Source organism: Buteo buteo, chromosome 4, assembly GCF_964188355.1.
Source record: "Buteo buteo chromosome 4, bButBut1.hap1.1, whole genome shotgun sequence".
In the NCBI taxonomy this organism is placed as follows: domain Eukaryota; kingdom Metazoa; phylum Chordata; class Aves; order Accipitriformes; family Accipitridae; genus Buteo; species Buteo buteo.
The window spans coordinates 29115614-29132870 of record NC_134174.1 but is presented as its reverse complement, the minus strand read 5'-3'; the positions used below and the strand labels follow the sequence as shown (position 1 = coordinate 29132870).

Genomic DNA, 17257 nt, shown 5'->3' with positions numbered 1-17257 from the left:
AAAAAAAAATCTAAGTCTGGTAAATTGAGAGCAATGAGAGCTGGTGGGGAGGATTCATCCATGATCAGCAGAGATGAGAAGATCTGACACAGAGTCCACTGACAGCACTCAAAGTGCAAAAACGTCATCACACTCCTCTCAACCATGTTGTTCCTCAATAAAATACTTTCATCTGACCAAAAAGCAGTGCTACATTTGAAAATACTCAGGATATTCCCTAATCTGCTAGTAATGCACAGGTGCAGTGCTGTGTCCCCATAAGACCCCAGTGATCCCAGCAGTAAAGTGGGATTACTTTTAAAATAAAATTATTCCTCATACATCATAATTTCCACTAACATTACTGGAAGCTGCCCACATGCAATGAGGAAGAAAAAAGAACCAGATGAATCATATCATTGGCACGATTTGGTTCATATTTTGTTTTTCCACACAAAGAATAAATATTATCATAAAATCAGATATATTTTCTTTTAAATCAAACTCTCTTCCTTTTGAGCACTACGTTGCTTTTTCTCTTCTGTTACTGAACTGCAATGAATCCTAAAAAATACCTTTTTCTTTCCTCTCTTTACCAGACTTTCCAGTGGCCTTTTCTGTTTAATATATGAAGTTATTGTTTCCCAACATAAAAAGAAACGCAGACTTACTAGCAGGGGCAGAGCTCATTTGATTCTTTTCCTCAATGCAAGTCTGGCAGACCAAAAGTAATAGCTCAGCAAAAACCTTTTGCAGCTGAACAACCTAGGAGCAATCTATCTTTAAGTCCTGAATCACGACTCAAAAAAAATGTAGGGAAAACTACAGACAAGAGTACCACAATTCCAAGTAACAGTCTTAAAATTAATGGAAGTTAAGCACAGAAGTCTGATCTGATTGACTTCTAAATCTTTTACACAAGTGTAATGAAAAGCTGAAGAATAAACCGGATCAATAAAAGTAATTTCCTCTCTTCCTCATTAAGGAGAGCACCACTCTGTCTGGAGGCATCAAACACCAACAAATCTCGCTCAAGCTTAGATTCTGCAGTAGTTAGTGCTATAAGGCCCCAAACAATACAGTATAGTCTGCCGTAGCCATTGCTGTATTACTTAAACTTCAACCAGACATTCTCTCGTATACACACACACACACACGCACACATATATATACACACACAGAAAATTCACTCCATGAGCTAATGCTTCCAGCACACATAAAAAGCCAGTTAGAGTAAATCATTTCACCATTCTGAAAAGGGTCAGACTTCAATATTAAGTTTTCTTTTAACACAAGATGCCTCTGAGGTAATGCAAAGACTTCACCAATTCACAATCAAAATACAATGCTAAAGCTACCCTAAAGACATTTCCACATCTTCTGTACAACAGAGAGTAGGCCACAGGTTTACATCTCTTGCTTCAAACCTCTATAGGTGGTAACAACACATACTGTACTAAAGGACACAACCAGAAACAATTATTCCCATAAACCAGAAATAACAGATGATGCCCAGATCAACTACTGATAAAATGGCTCTACGAGCAAGTTGTGACAAATCACAAGATAACCTATGCCAAGTCCCCCTAACTAGTCCTCCCTATAGGATTTTGCCCAGGTCCCCACAACAATACAGTACTCAACATATCAAAAAATGATTGCACCTCCTAGCTTGTGCCAATAACCAGGATGTCCAGAAAGGCAGTTCTTCCAAGGTCACAACATTCACCAACATAAAAGGACAAGTGGGTGAGAAGTGCTTGCACTTTGCATCTCTTCCATTGCAGTGCAATGGGTAAGTTTGGATCCTGCTGCAGTGTCTGCAGCCACGTAGCCAGCCCCACATGCCCTTCCACGTTGGCACAGAGCTGGCAGCTCCTCAGAGCTCAAATACCACAACAGAAGTTTTCTTTCAGAAAAACTGTTTGGAAAAAAACCCAAACATACTTCATCTAACATTCGAACAGGGTGTTTTCTTCATGGTCCAACTGTCAGATGTCACTGCTTCACCAAGAGATAAGAAAGCACCAGCCAGCTGACCAGCAGCAATTTACTCCTATGCAATTTATTCCTACCTTGCAGCGTCTGCTCCCCAGGACATGCAGAAACTCAGTGGAATCCAGGACTTGCACTGTACGGGACCAACATACAGGGATAAGGAGATAAGATCTGGACAGGACACGGGATGGGGAGACAGAGAGCACAGGTGTGGAGAAAGAGTTGCTTATGCTGAGTGCTATGCAGAAAGCCATGCACTGGTTAGAACAGAGACGAATGTAAGGCAGGATGCTATTGAAAGTATAGGCCACCTTCTAAGTACAGCCAAGTTTTTTTGCATTTCAAAATAAACACAGATACAATAATACATTTAAGGATAAACTTCTATTTTAGACCACGCTACTTCATGTGTGACTAGCGTAACACAGACAACAGCAACATGCTGTAAGTTGCTGCCCAAGGCTGCAGCCTGAGCAGGTTTCCAAGCAGGCTACCAGGAGAGAGAGGAGAACAGCTGAGAAGGGGCCAAGCTGCAAGCTGAGGCATATTCCCACAAACCTCACCAGAGGCATAAAGCAATTACCACCACACTTATGTAAGAACCATGGACGTGAAACGGTCTCTTAGTATAACGCAGTTATACAGCAGTTTAAGTAAGGCACAATTTCTATAGGTCTTCGTTCAGAGAAACAGATTGGGGCCCTTTAGTAGTGTAACACAGCCTGCATATACAAGATGTTTTGTTCTTCAAGAGAACAACGTTCACAGACGGCACTGAGGGACAGGACAGATAATAATTCTGTAGTTTAGAAGCTCTTGCGATCAAAGCAAATAACCTCTACTCTTGGCAAAATGACATAGACAAATTTTAGCAGAGAGGCTGGTTTGTACAGAAACTCAGGGGAACAAGAGGTTCTGCAAATCCGGAGAAAGTGACCTGACCTAGGATGTGCAGCAGAGATCGCTTAGGATGCCCAGGCTTTCCTGGAGGGATCCCCCTCACTCCCAACTCCCCTGCCCCCAAGTATCAAATCCGCCCAAAGCCACCAACTTCAGTATCACAGGAGGTACCACTTCGCACTGAATCTTACAACAGCTGGGAAGTCTGCTCTCGTTAATGGTGGGGTTTTTTTTCATATCCGTAGCAACAGCAAAGAACATTCTCCAAGCTTCAGCTTAGCTCTCTCCTCAGTTTCATCTCCATTTTATCTCCATTTATATCCTCTTTGCTATGTTCTTCAAACACTAGGCAGCTTTCCCACCAGAAAAGTTCCTTATCTTGTCTTTCCATGAGGAATTAGAACATTATGGCCTTGAAGTCTTTACACCTTTGCTCTCTTCATTTTCTCTCCTACACTATTACCACAGTCCTGCCCACTGTGTGTAACCACTTCAGTGAGACCACTTACAAAGAAGATCTCCAGTATCAGACCCTAAGGATGCACTTACTAACAAAATGAAAAACTACAGGATACTAATTCTAGCTCTAAAGGCTTCAAATGGTGACCCCCAGAGAAGAGTATTTATTGGATTACTACTTGGAAATAGCCCCTCTCAGCCACAAATTTAAATTGTTGTTTCCATCAACCCTGAGCTCTAGGTTGTGAAAGCTACAAACAGGAGCAAGAAAAAATACAGAGTGAACGACAGCCCATTCTCCTACACAGGCACCCAAGAAGTAGGTGTGTTAAGAAAGAAAAAAAGCCCAACCAGTACAGTATTTTCTCTGACACAGAAGCAAACAAAAACAAGCATCTTGTTTGGTGGCTTTTGTTTGGTTTGGTTTGGTTTGTTTTTTACTGGTGTTTTGAATGACTCAATCATTTGTCTTCAACATTGAAAGTGAGCACTCAAAGAGACACTGGCAGCTCTGGAAAATATAGCACTCAATTAAGCCACAAAAGAAAAATGATACAATCAGCAGCAATATGTATTCCCTAACACAACCTTCCCCTAATGTGCTTTAACTCAAAAGCAGAGATGAAAGAAATCCAGTCTTTGAATTTATCCATCCTAGTTAATGTCTCTTGTGGTCTACTCATTTATGAAACCATCACCACAGCATTAAGAAAGTACTGCCTGGCCCTTAACTGTAAATGGAGAATCATCACAGTGTAACAGGGTCTTCAGGGAACACATTGCAGCTATGTATAACATTTTTAGCAATGATCTGAAAGAACAGTGATATTAATACTGGTAGAAGAATAACAAATAATTAAAAGATCAGACATGATGCTTCCTAAATTAACTGGCAAGCCAGCTGCAAGCACATTTCAATACAGCTAAAGGTGAAGTTGTGTATCTAGCAGCAAAGACATGGGACTATATTTACAAAACGCAGGTTTTATCTTAGAAAGCAATGCCTTTAAGGACAACATTAACATGGTCAATAATCAACTGTGCAGTAACTATAGAAACTCCTATTGCAACTTTATGGCTGAAAGGGTTAGTGAGATTCTTGGGTGCATAAATAACAATATAATTAGGAAAAGACGGGTTACTTTCTATCCTGTACTTGGCACTTTTGCACCTGCTAGTGGAATAAAGCGTCCAGTTCTGGCATACCCAATTCAAGCAAGACATTGATATGCTGGAGAGGGCTTGGAGGACCATGAGAATGACAAAGGATTGAAACATCTTGAAGTGAAAGCCTCAAGTTCACTCTCTACAATTTACCAAAGAAAAAGAAAACTGAAAAGCCACAAACTGCAGCTAAGTCTACGTGGAAAAGAAAGCTGATAACAGAAGGCTCCTTGTTCTAGCAGACAAAAGTATAACAAGACTCAGTGACTTTAAGGCCAGAAAAGTCTGGCCTTGAACTAGGGTGCACATTTTTGCAGAGGGGCAGAGAAAGAGTAAAGAATCTTTTAAGCATCTTGTTAGGTGTTTTGATGCACTTTTCATCCTTGGGAATTTTCAAATTCAAGTTGAGCTATTTTTAAAACATGATGCTTAATCCAAATAAGTTGATACAGTCTTACAACCTCTCAGCAACAAGTGACCACAATGATCTTGCCTGGGTTTACCATATGTGAACCAAACTGATACAAGTTAATAATTTTCCTTCAGTTTCAGTTCAGTAAAGATCTGAACTGCTAAGGTAACAGCATTAACATTGCAGTTCCTATGATCTAACCAGGAAGATGCTCAGCCCCTTAATCTAGGGCCCAGTTCAAGTGCCTAACCAGCTGTTGTACAACCAATTATGTTCTTTACAAGTTGCTACATGCCGGTAGCTCTCTCAGACCAGATCTGCTGAGGCCATACAAAACTGTAAGTTAACAATGCTAACCAGCCCTCACACACCTATATCCTATTTTCCCCTCACTCTGAAATACCAGCACTGGTCCCAAATACACAATGCAACAAGTCACACACAAGTCTTCTCCAAATTTAAACATTTATATTATGGGCATATTCTAACCTGGTTTTAAAGTTGATGAGAGGCCACAAGACTAAACGGAAGAACTAATACTCTTGAACAATAGAAAAGTCATAACAGGTATGTCAGAGGAACAACTAAAGGTAATTCAGGTAAAAGAAAGAAAAATAGTCATGTTGATCACTTAAGCGACCAAGCTACAAGGCTGCAGCACTATTCAGGATTTTGCATCTATGTTTTGCTTATTCTCATGAGGAAAAAAGTCTAACAAATGGCAAATGATGTTTCTCTTCTGTCTCGATCAGAGCTAGCACACCTATGGTTTTAAATAAAGCTCAAAATGGAATTTACACTGTATGTAACTTCCACTCTTTAAAGGAGTACCAACTTTCACTCACATACTGGAATAACAGCAATGAAGTTCTGGAGCAGCACTGCAACAGTGGTGGTTGTGTTGCAGAATTCAGACAGTGACCATCTGTCACAAAAGTAAATGCTTTACATTTTTAAATACACAGAAATTTTTCCTCTTATTCAGAAGTTCAGCAAAACCTTTATTTTAGGAAAATTAAACATAGATCCAAATTTTACTACAGAGCATCAATTAAATTATAATACAATATAGATGATGCCAACAAAACACCAACCGAGAAAGGAATTCACAGTCAAGTGTGAAGACACGAACCACTCAATTTTAAGTCAGCCTTGAAAAATCCTAATATTCTAAAGGGACAACAAGGACAGCCAAATATATTCGACATACTGATTTTACATAGATTAATGAAAAGTGATTATTATTAGTACCTTATATGTAATTTCTGTTTTCTTTTTTCTTGATAGGGGTTACGTTTCATGTATTTGACATTTTAAAAGAAAACACCTTTATAAGAATGCTTGGATTCTTCTTACCTCCCAAACAAAACCCTATAATTAATTAGGAATTTATTTTAGCAGGAATTAAATCTTTTGTTCTTCACATAGGCAAGGCTCCTACTAGTGTCAATGGGAGAGATTGCTGGAGTAGTATCTGCTAAATTACCTTTCTCATACTCAGTAACACTAAATATAAAAATCTTAGTATAACATTGCAGAAAGAAAAAAAAAAATCACAGAAGTGAAAATCTGCTGCTGCTCAAGTTAAGTTTGGGGATTCTCACTGGTTTTCTCCCACATCAGTTACTAAATGCAAAAACCAAACTTGCTTAGCAATACAGTATCAGATTCTAAACAAGTAGTGTCCATTTTCAAAGGATTTTCTCGATATTCCTGTCTATAAATGTATGGACAAACGGCAAACTGACAACAAATTTCTGGAATTTGCAAAGCCATCTCAATTATTTCAATGCCTACATTACATACAGCAAGTGCAAGTATTCAATAAAGCTCATAATTCAGTAGTGAATACAAATAATATTAACTAAACATACCTGGAATAGGAAACCAGTGCTTATTTTGTAATGCTGTAACTTCATTAAGAGTACCTAAACAATATATCAATACACCTATCCAACTGACCTTCATCTACACACATACATTTTCCTTCCTTTCCACAAATTATGTTACTTTTACTAATTGTTCCATGACGTTTTTGATCACAAACACATTTTCTGCCTTTTTAAGAAGCTCCACTTCTAAATCCACTAAAGTGGAAGACCCAGCACTGCACTAAAACACAGAGTGACAGTCAAGATCTACAAATAAATAGTGATTCAAAATGTGCAAAATCCCTCCAAAACCACTGTAATCACTAGGTTCAGGCCAGCCTTACTCAACACTTCCCAGCCTCATCGTGCCTCTGCCTCCACCATTCCCTGAGAAGAGGAGGAGTGGCATTGTCCACCACAGCAACAAATGATTTAAAAGAGAAAACCCTACACCTCCCTGTCCTCTCAAAGGACAGTGTCCCTTTCTTCCCTCAACATTTGGGGGAGTTGGGTTGTGGGGGCAAAGAGTAGCATGATGGTGCTGCTGAGCAAGCAGTGCAAGGGTCCTGAGGAGGTGGTGAATGGGGGAAGGAGCAGCACTGAAGTAAGGGAGCTCTACAGGAGTAGGGGGCAAGGGAAGGAGAGCTTCTCTGCGTCCTGTCCAGCTCACTCTGCACCACAGGAAGAAGTCCAGAAGGAACAGTCTTCAACTCCCCCAGAAACTGGCTGGAAAAATTAAGGATTAGAAAATTACTAGGGTAAGATTAATAATTTACAGACCATTTACAAAGGCCTTCTTTGTTAGGACTCCATTCAAAAAATGTCTACATACGTGAGTAATCTTAGCAGTACTGTACAAACAAAATATGGAAGTGCTTCATATGTTCACGAGTGCATTCATGTGGAAGCGCTGGAAAGGCTGCACGTGGAAGTGTGCTACCAAATTACAACCATAATTGTGCCTGCTGACATCAAGTGAGGTGTGTGAGCCTACCAAGAGCAAAAAAAAATTTAATCCCATTTAGACAGACACACATCCAGCTCGAAAAAGGTCAAAAATAGAAGAACATTCCTTTCAAAAAATGATACCTAGTTTTTTTTAAACTAAGGTAACAGCTAATGTACCTATTTATCTTATTTCTAAAAATAAAAGTTAACTAATTAGTGTAGGCCACTCACATACCAAAAGTAAGCTCCCCCTATCAAAAAAAGGGAGCAAAAAGGCACGTAAGAAATAGGCAGACACTTTCAACCAGTACTCAAAGCCATTTTAATGGGTATTTGCTGAAGGAATACATTCCAATGTGATAATGTCCCTTCAAGAAACACAAAGAATAAGATAAGTATTTTCTGGACGACATCCTTTCCAACTTGTATTACACCGTTCTGTCTTCTTCCTCTGTAAAATTCCACTGCAGTGCAATTCCATCCACTGACTTGTTCTTATCTTTAGATTTTAAAGGGGAAAAAAAGTAATAAATTTTAATTTCTTCCAGCTAAATATTCTGGTAGATATTTTGCACTAAAACATACACCATAATTTAGAATAAATGTTCAAAGTCAGTTCAATCCATGCTCACTCAAAGCATTATCATGAACATTAGCAGTTACTTTCCTTAACTCTTAACACATATATGACCTTGACAAAAAAGTGGTTTTTTAATTTCTTTAAGCAGCATAACTAAAACTGCATCGTAAAAAGGGCGACAGCAGGTCTGCCAAACCAACTTTACATTTTAAAGTTGTTTTTGATAAGACAGACTATGCTTTGTATGTGTGGAACAGAAAAATTAAGAGTGCTCAAGTATATATCTGTACCTTTGATGGAAATGAAACTTTTACTGGTTCCTAACATGATGTTTATAAACCAAAAGTTCTAGATACTGAGTCATCTCTGGCTTTTGGCTTGGCTTAAACAGAACAGACTCCACAGAGTTTAGCAGGCATCGTTCGCACTTTCCCGGTGCACACAATTACCATTATAGTGTTTATGCATAAACACGCAAACAGCATCAGTCAGAGAACAAAAAATGTGCATGCAGTTATAATACTCACTTAGCACTGCATCTATTATTCTGGATCTCTCTCACTGTCTCTTCCTTTTTTTTTTTTTTCCTTTTCTCTTTTTTTTTTTTTTTTTTTTATCTCTCCATCAATGCAGCAAACATCTGCAGCCATCCAAATGGTAGCCTTGGCTCCACAGAACCTAGTAGAAAGACGACTGACTGTACTTCTTCATCAGCTGTATCTTGACCTGTGTGAGGTTTCCTTACTGGTGCCACTGCTGTCTATACCTGATAAGTGTAGATTCCGCTGACAATGGGATGCCATGTTCAACTGTCCCATTCTTCTGAGCTCTGTGTTAATAAACTTGCACGTGGCTGCAAACATTTCCCCACTGTTAAGGAGAGGTGCACTGCACTGCCCAAACTGAGTGAGAACACTGCTAAGTGGCTAAAAGGAAAATTATAGTAAGTGAAGCAAGATGTATAACAGGCCTTCTGAAATGCAGGCAAATGAATTTTTAAGTATGAATCACTTCTATATAGACTTTGCATTATCAGGAATAAAATCAAAGAAGTGCCTGCTTAACTGGGGAAAACACATAATACGAACGGTAAGAAAAACCATGAGTATATTCCTTCCTTAGTATCCATTACTATGAACTCACAAAGACTCTTTCTTCAATGAGCATTTGCTTGCTAGAAGTAATGAATATTTCAGATGTTCTTTCACAATAAACATGAAGAACCTAATACAGTATTTATGGCACAGAGGAATTTCCTCAATGACTCCTCAAATAACCAGAAAGAAGCATTAAAACACAAGTGTGGAAAATGACAAATAATAATTGAAAGGTACAGTATAATAGTATGCATTACTTTTAGTCTTAATGTTTATATCTGTCCAACCTGTTTTCAACAGGAAAAGCACTGCTTATTTTCACCCGGTAGAGAAGAATTTGTAAATATGTTAGTCCTAAGAAGCACAATTAGAAAGAGCACTAGCCCTCCAATTAAATAAATGTGCATCTACAAAAACTTAGGAGTATTAGAAAAATACTAACTCCATGTATTACTGGAAAACAGTCCTACAGATCCTCCTTAAAGAAAGTTTACAATACTATTTGAAGCAAAATACAAAGAAAAAAAAAAAAGAAGAAATACGCTGTCAAAATTTTGAAAGTGTCACTGGTCAGATGCCCTCTATCACTACCGATCATTAGATCAAACATTGAAGCTATAATTCAATAGATATGACAATACCACTTTACATGGCAGTCCCGCCAATAACAGAAGCCAGGTTAGAAAGTCATATACCGGAACGCTGTATTTCTAAAAATGTCCTTGTAAAGAAGTCTGCAAATTATGTAGCTTTTTCTAAGTTTATTGCAGCTGACAGAGAGCTGCAATGTAACTTAAGATGACCAACCTCCCTCCTCCCCTCCAAAAACAAAGGAAAACACCACCAACCCCAACCTAGACATTTAACGAGATGCCTTCAGGGGTACCACTTCAGGGGTACCGTGCCTTACTTGGTGGATGCAAGTGAACAAACTCTTACGAAATACACTTCAGCACCACAAAACAAACACAAATACCAGAAAACACAAAGAACAGTACCTAAAACCTAAAAACAGTACCTAAAAGAGGAAACACTGCTGAATCAATTCAGCAAAGGAAAAGTCAAACCAGAAATAAACACAAGTCTAATGACTAATATACAATACTACGCGCGCGCACAAAAACAAGACAAGACTTTCCATTTAAGAGCCAAGGGAAAAAAAACTCTTCAGAAGGCTTTTTGGAAAGGAAAGGAATGACAGCATCATATTACATAGCAACCTGCACTGCCATCAAATCAGAAAGAGTGGCAAAATGAACTCAAAGAGAAAAATCTGAAGACCCACTATGAACCCATGCTGTAGACAGACGCCTAATAACAACATATCTGCCTACCACCAAAAAGAAGATTTTTCACACTTTGACAGAACAGGTGCCATACCAATTACACGTTACAAAGTTGAACACCTCATTTACAAACCATCCTTATTTTGCACACTACTATCAACAGCGCAAAACATAGAATGAACAAATGCTAAAGTTTTAACTACATCTATGCGCTGTATTACAAGAGCGTTGGTAATTAAAATGAATAATTAAAAGCATATTCTTGACTTAATGAAAAATGCTAATTTTTTAATGGACTGATATATTTAACGCAAGAAAAAAGCACTTGCTAGTGTCGTACAATCACAATTACTGTTAGCATACAAGGAGGTGGTTAGCACAACTACTCCCACATGAGATGACAGACATCCTTGAGGCTGGACATACTTGCAAGTCAAATAAGGTTATTTGCTCCTTACTTAATCTTAACTTGTAACTTTGCTTTGTCTTATAAAATTGTAACTCCTTTAAGCAAGTTTCTGTAATGTGTAACAGTGATGACAAAACTGGTAAGAAATTGGGATGTTTTCAAATAAAATTACACCACAGACATTCAGCATTTATCAAATCCACTATGTCCAATAACTTCTGAAAGTTTAATGTACTGAAACAATACTAAACTATCTTACATTACATTTAGTTGGCATAAGACAATAGTTCTACAAAGTCTAACATTTTTTTTCTTTTTCCTTCGCTTCCTCTTACACCTACCATCCATCTTACTCGCACCATCCATCCTCCAACATGTTAGTTTGCAACAACAGAATTAATGATTTCTATCCAAAATATTCTAAAGACCAAAAGATGCAATATCGATGTGCTACCTGCTACTTTTTTAAAAAAACATCAGCCATGACTGTAACAAGCCAGAAGCCTGTATTTTGTTATAAAGGCTAAAACATTTCCATTTGAAACACCAATCTTTTGTTACCATGAAAGATAGCCATCTTAAAAATCTTGAAGAAACGTGTTACCACGTGAAACTGAAGGCTGTTTTAAGTTTACAGAATTTTCAGTTTCACTTAAGGTGTACTAAAGTTTAAAGAAAAAAGGAAATCAAAACTACAGTAACATAAGCATAAAACTTCCACTTTTGTCAATTTGGTTTGCATTCTAACACGGGCTTCTCACATTAAATTTCAGATGCCATAAAATCGGTATACTAAAATCCCCACCAACATTCAACTGCTACCTTTGGAAGTATGAAACTAGGAATAGAGAAAATTGAAGTGAATCTTCAATGCAATGGAAAGCAAACTTTTGGTCTGCAGACATGTGCAGAAAGATTCAAATATGTACACAACATGCTGGAGAGAAAGAGGGGAAAAAAAGAACATGTTCTGCGCTTTTAAAATTAGCTAATCTCCTGAATAGCTGGAAAGCGCCGCTTCCCAGAAGTTAACCCTTTGGCTTCCTAATGTATATGACAAGAAAACGCTGCTTAAAACGGGAGGGGATAAATATTAAAGCAATCATCGGTTACCTTTAAAACTCTTTGCTTCCTCCTCTGAGGCCTTTTGTTTTCAGTTAGAACCTAAAAAAACATCAAATTGCAGAATAAGTTGTGGTCACAAAGGCAGACACCTCCGATTTTATTATCAAACTGCAAGATTTCTTAAATACCCGGAATGCTTTACATGCGGCACTTTAGAGGGCTGTACGGAGGCTCTACGCGGCCCCTCCGCCGCCACCCCGACACACGGCGACGCCGGAGACGGCCGAGGGGAGAGGCCCCGCCGCCCCCCTGCAGCCGGCCTCGCTGGTGCCCCGCATTCCTCACAGCGGCGCCCACGAGGCGGCCATCTTGCTTCCTGCCGCAGCGGCGCCCTCCTCCAGGCGGCGTCGCGGGCGCGAGCCTCGTGCGGCTCCGCGGCGCGCACCCGCGCGGCGGGCGCGCCGCCGCCGCCGCCGCCGTCAGGAGCCGCCGGACCGTCCCAGCCAATGGGGCGGCCGCGGCCCCGCGGCTGAGCGCTCCCCACCCCACCGGCCTCCTCCCGCGCTCCCGCCGGCCCTGCCCAAACAAAGGGTCTCCTGTGCGGGGCGCCGCGGCGGCCGCCGCCAAGAGGCGGCACGGACTCCCCGCGCCTGCGGACGCGGAGCCGCCGCCGCCACGCGCGCGCGGCGGAGGTGCTGAGGGGAAGTGCGGGGGGGGGGGGTGGGGTGCGTGGGGTGTGCGTGTGAGGTGGGACACGCAGCCGGGCAGTAGTCCCGGGGTGTGTGTGTGTGTGTGTGTCTTTCGGCTCCGTCAGGGCTGTTACACGCGGGGTCAGGCGAGGACACGGCCTCAGCGCACCCGCGCGCGCGTGCCCGCCCGCCCGCGCCCCCGTGCACGGGCGGAGGTGCGCGCGCCCGCCCCCGCGCATGTGCGCAAGCAGGGCAGGGAGCGGGCGGCAAAGCGCGGGCGGGCCAGGGCCAGACCCGGACCCCCGTCCTGCAAAACGGGGGGTGTGCTGAGGCAGGGGTGCGCCGTCGGTCGTGCGTGGGGCTCCCGCGGCGTGGAAATCCCTCCCCGCCCGCCCGCAGGCTCCGTCTTCACCTCTCGCTGTGGCATCGAACAGAACACGTCTGCTGACGGATTGCGGCGAGAACAGGCTTTCTGATAAACAATAACACCCAATTAATTTCCCTCGCCTCCGCGCCCGCTTAAAAACATTCGTCCGGGTGGAAGAAGGATGGAGGGGGCACAGCTCTACCGCAAGTTTTCACACCGGGCCCTAGGGGATCACGCAGACGCTTGCTGACCGTGGGCAACAAACAAATAACGACGCCTCCAACGCGCCGCTAGCCACTGAAGCATTTACTGAAACAATTTCCAGTTGACATCTAAACCAGAAAGTTGGCCGTGGATTTACACGCTATGCATGAAAAACCTGCAAGAATGTCTTTTCAGCAGCCACAGAGTGCAATTTAAAACTGTTTTCTTTATCTACTGCTAAATTACAAGTGTAATTCCCACCCGGTTATCAGTGCAGATCAGCGAAGTACTGCAAATGCGCGGATGGGAACACACAACTCGTTCTGCGGCATTATCAATTAAGTCAGAGAAAGCTGTTGCTCATTTTTGTGGTCTGATGCTACCTCGTATTTAAGCTCCTCATTTGGTGCACCACAGTACTTTATTAAATAGGAGTTAGGATCAGGTAAGAGAAAAGTACTGATTTGTAATGTTTTCCCAAAATACCACAAGTCTACAAGGGTCTTTAAGCGTAATAAAACCCAAGAGAGGTACATACACTTGGTGATCTGATTCTTCTTTGCAGTTTTGGCTACTTAAGATGCTTTGCGGTCCAGAAAAAAAAAAAAAAAAGTTATTTTGTTTGCTTAGAAACCTAAGACCCCGTATTCTGATTTAGTCCCTGGTTTGTTGCGTACTCTGGACAGCACTTAGGTGGTAGTTTCAGATTTCCTTGTTAGACAGTTTCCCCTCCTGTTAGGATGGGTCCTCATACGCAAGGAAGGAAAGAAACCTCTTCAAATAAAAATTTCTCCATAAAAGCTGCAAGAACTGGCACAGAAAATAAGAAGCAGTGAAGAGGCAACTTTTAAAACGCATCTTCTGAAAATAACTAGACCCCAGACTAACCCATTTCCCTGTAATTTAGGCTGCAATATAGTCCACACCCAGGATCACAGAGAATGGCAAAGTGCAAGTTGTAATTCTTTTACTCACCCACGGAGCGTGCGTGTGTAAAATAAGAGTAAACTGCACTACGTCAACCCCCTGCCCTGCATCCGCGGGGCAGGCTGTACACAGCTTTGCTCATCTTTGCCACACATGTTACCAAACTCTTCCAGCCCATGTGCTATATCCCCTTACAAAACTCTCGAGTATCGTATTCAAGAGGAGTGTTTTTATGTGCACTCATTTTAAGATTTAACTGGCTTAAATATTTCTGGAGTCTATTGTAAAATAAATACCACAAAGTCTAAATTTCTTGATTATAACTAGGTCTGGCTAGAAAACAAGAATTCCATTTTGCTTTTATTTTTTTGAGATTTCAACACTTGGTTGTGTTCCAAAGCAGAGCAAACCTTTCAAAAATTCAAGAGGAGACAGATGGGATGTGGGAGACCAAAGTTCAAGCCCCCGGTCTGCATCAGGCAAAAAGCCCTAACCACCAAGCTGTTCCAATAATTCTCTCCCTCTTTTTAAGTTTTAAACAGAAATTTCATTTGGAATCTTGAGAAACTTTTCCCCAAAAATAGTTGCATCGAGACAGATAGTAGCTGTGAAAGCTTCCTGTTAAATCAGCATTTTCCATTCAAGGAATGGCTTGCTGGAAAGTTCCCAACCAACTCTAATTGCAGCATCCTTTTTAAATATGTCTGGGTTTTCAGCAGCATGTTAAAAACCCACAAGCAAGCAGGCCCTTATTGTTATTTAATATTTCCGTGTTACTCAAATTACAGCTATTAAATAAGACGTCTCGAGACACCTTGGTCAACCCAGTGAACTTACACTTGGTGACCTGATTTGTTTTCATTTTTTTTTGACTCCAGGTCCCACTAAACCTAACATGGTCCATTACCCCATATGAACTAAAGCTCTCCCCAGCAGATGCTTTCAGCCCAAGAGGGCTCCCTGCCCTGGCAGGATCTTAAAACGTAAGCACCTTGGCAAGCCTTGCAGAAAGCAGCTTTTGGAGGTGAGGGCTCCCCACAGCTCTACAGCAGCCGTGTACGTTTATGGCCTTTTGGGCAAGAGGAGCTCCAGTGACATGTTACGAAACCCTGCAAGTTCACTTTGGTAAGCGGAGCTGCTCAGCGTGGCACCTTCCCGGGCCAGGGCCAGCGCGATGGCTATGCCCAGGAGAGCGCTGGCCAGCTGGGAGCCAGAGGAGAGCCGAGTCCACCCACCTTGCCAGAGCCCAGCACGCACAAAGTACAACTACCGTGCACCACAGCCAACTTGACCGATGACTGCAAGCACCCAGAAGGCAGCGTTTTCATCTTGAGCGTGTGCTGCTGCATCTGCAACACCTGCCTGTGCAAAACGGGAATCCTTTCTCCAAGGAGAAAACAAAATAAATAACGGACCACCTTCCCTACCTACGTGCCGGCTTTGAAGCCTACGAAATCCTTGCCCCACATCGCGATGCATCCTGATGGCCTCAACGTGTGTGATGATGCAATGGAAGCAAAGCAGACCGCTTCTTGAAGTGAAAGATGCTTTTTGGTAGAAAATAGCTGTGAAATAGCCTTCAGTGGCTGCTACACTATTTCAGAAAACAGCAGTCTTGGAAAGACAAGGGAAAAACGTGGAAGCATCACGCCCTCGTGGACGTAAACTTGTCAAAGCCTCTTTTCACTGCGAAGCATTCCTGCATTACTCATTCTGAGAGGGACAATAACCTAATATAAAGCCTTTTCCCTCCTCTTTTCAAAGCTTGCTTACGTTTTTTATTTATCAGGCTGCTCTTCAAAAAATTCAGTAAGCAGAAATTTTTTTCCCCCTATATATTTTAGAATTTTTCTTTACCAACTCCTAACCAAGCAGCCACGGCGTGAATCCCTCAGGAAGAGGGGCATTGCAGGTAACAATATTGCTACACACAGGGGCTGTGAACTAGAGCCCACAATGTTTTATCCAGACTTTCATGACATCACGTCCCTGCAAAACTCATTACATTCAGCAAGGTAAAAGTATCACTGAAGGTTTATGTGGATGTTATTTTTAAGTGATATTTTTCAAGTCCAATATAGTTTTCAAATCTTTATCTGGATTATGTGTGAATTAATGAAAATAACAGTAATGTAACTAACACCAGCTCCAAACATGCAACCGATACTCTCTGAGGGTTGAATGCTTGTGCACACATGGGCATGTGTGTTGGAATATGCACTTCAGTCTACATTCACAGCTTCTACCAGCCAGTCCTTACTCCCCATAACTGTAAATCCACCTAAGTTCTTAAGGGAAACCAACACTTTTTCTTTTTTAAACAGCACACGTGGACTGCCAACCCCTGCACTGGCTATCCTACAGCCATTTAATGTACAGCACCCTCATTGACTTCATTGTGACTTTTGCATTGTTTAGTTAGAATGAGAAGAGATAATTCCCTTTAAGGCAAAACATCAATGTTTAAACTATGCTCATGCAGAGCATGTCTATCCCCTACAACCTCCTCCCAGTGAATCACGTCCAAAAAATGCTTACATTCCACCAACATGAGAAAGAGATGCATGACTTCTGAACAAGGAATGCACTGAACACAACCTCATTTCTCTTAATTATTACATTCACTTTCTATACCATGGACAGAGACCTACAGTTTTGGGTTTTCCCCAGCTGCCCTCTATTTGAAACGCATTACTGTCATAGAAGTCCCAGCTGTTGCAGTCCCAGTCCTACCAGTTTGGGAAAACACAATGGGATTCCCTTCCAGAGTGCTCCAATCTTATCTAAAGGATAGCTGCTGAACAGAGTGATATAGTGTTTCCCATCCCCCAACACCTCCCCCTGTATCTCAACATCTTTAAAGAGCTCTCCTAACATATCTACATTGTAAAAATACTTTCCT

At 41.5% G+C, this 17257-nt stretch overlaps 1 protein-coding gene across 1 annotated transcript in view; it reads right to left on the bottom strand.

Moving 5' to 3' along the window:
• Positions 1–17257, bottom strand: part of TET1 (tet methylcytosine dioxygenase 1) — an 80093-nt gene that overhangs the window by 49700 nt on the left and 13136 nt on the right. The window contains exon 3 of the mRNA XM_075025335.1: positions 12217–12267. Coding sequence (XP_074881436.1) covers positions 12217–12267 — 51 coding nt within the window. The remainder of the gene's footprint in view (positions 1–12216; positions 12268–17257) is intronic.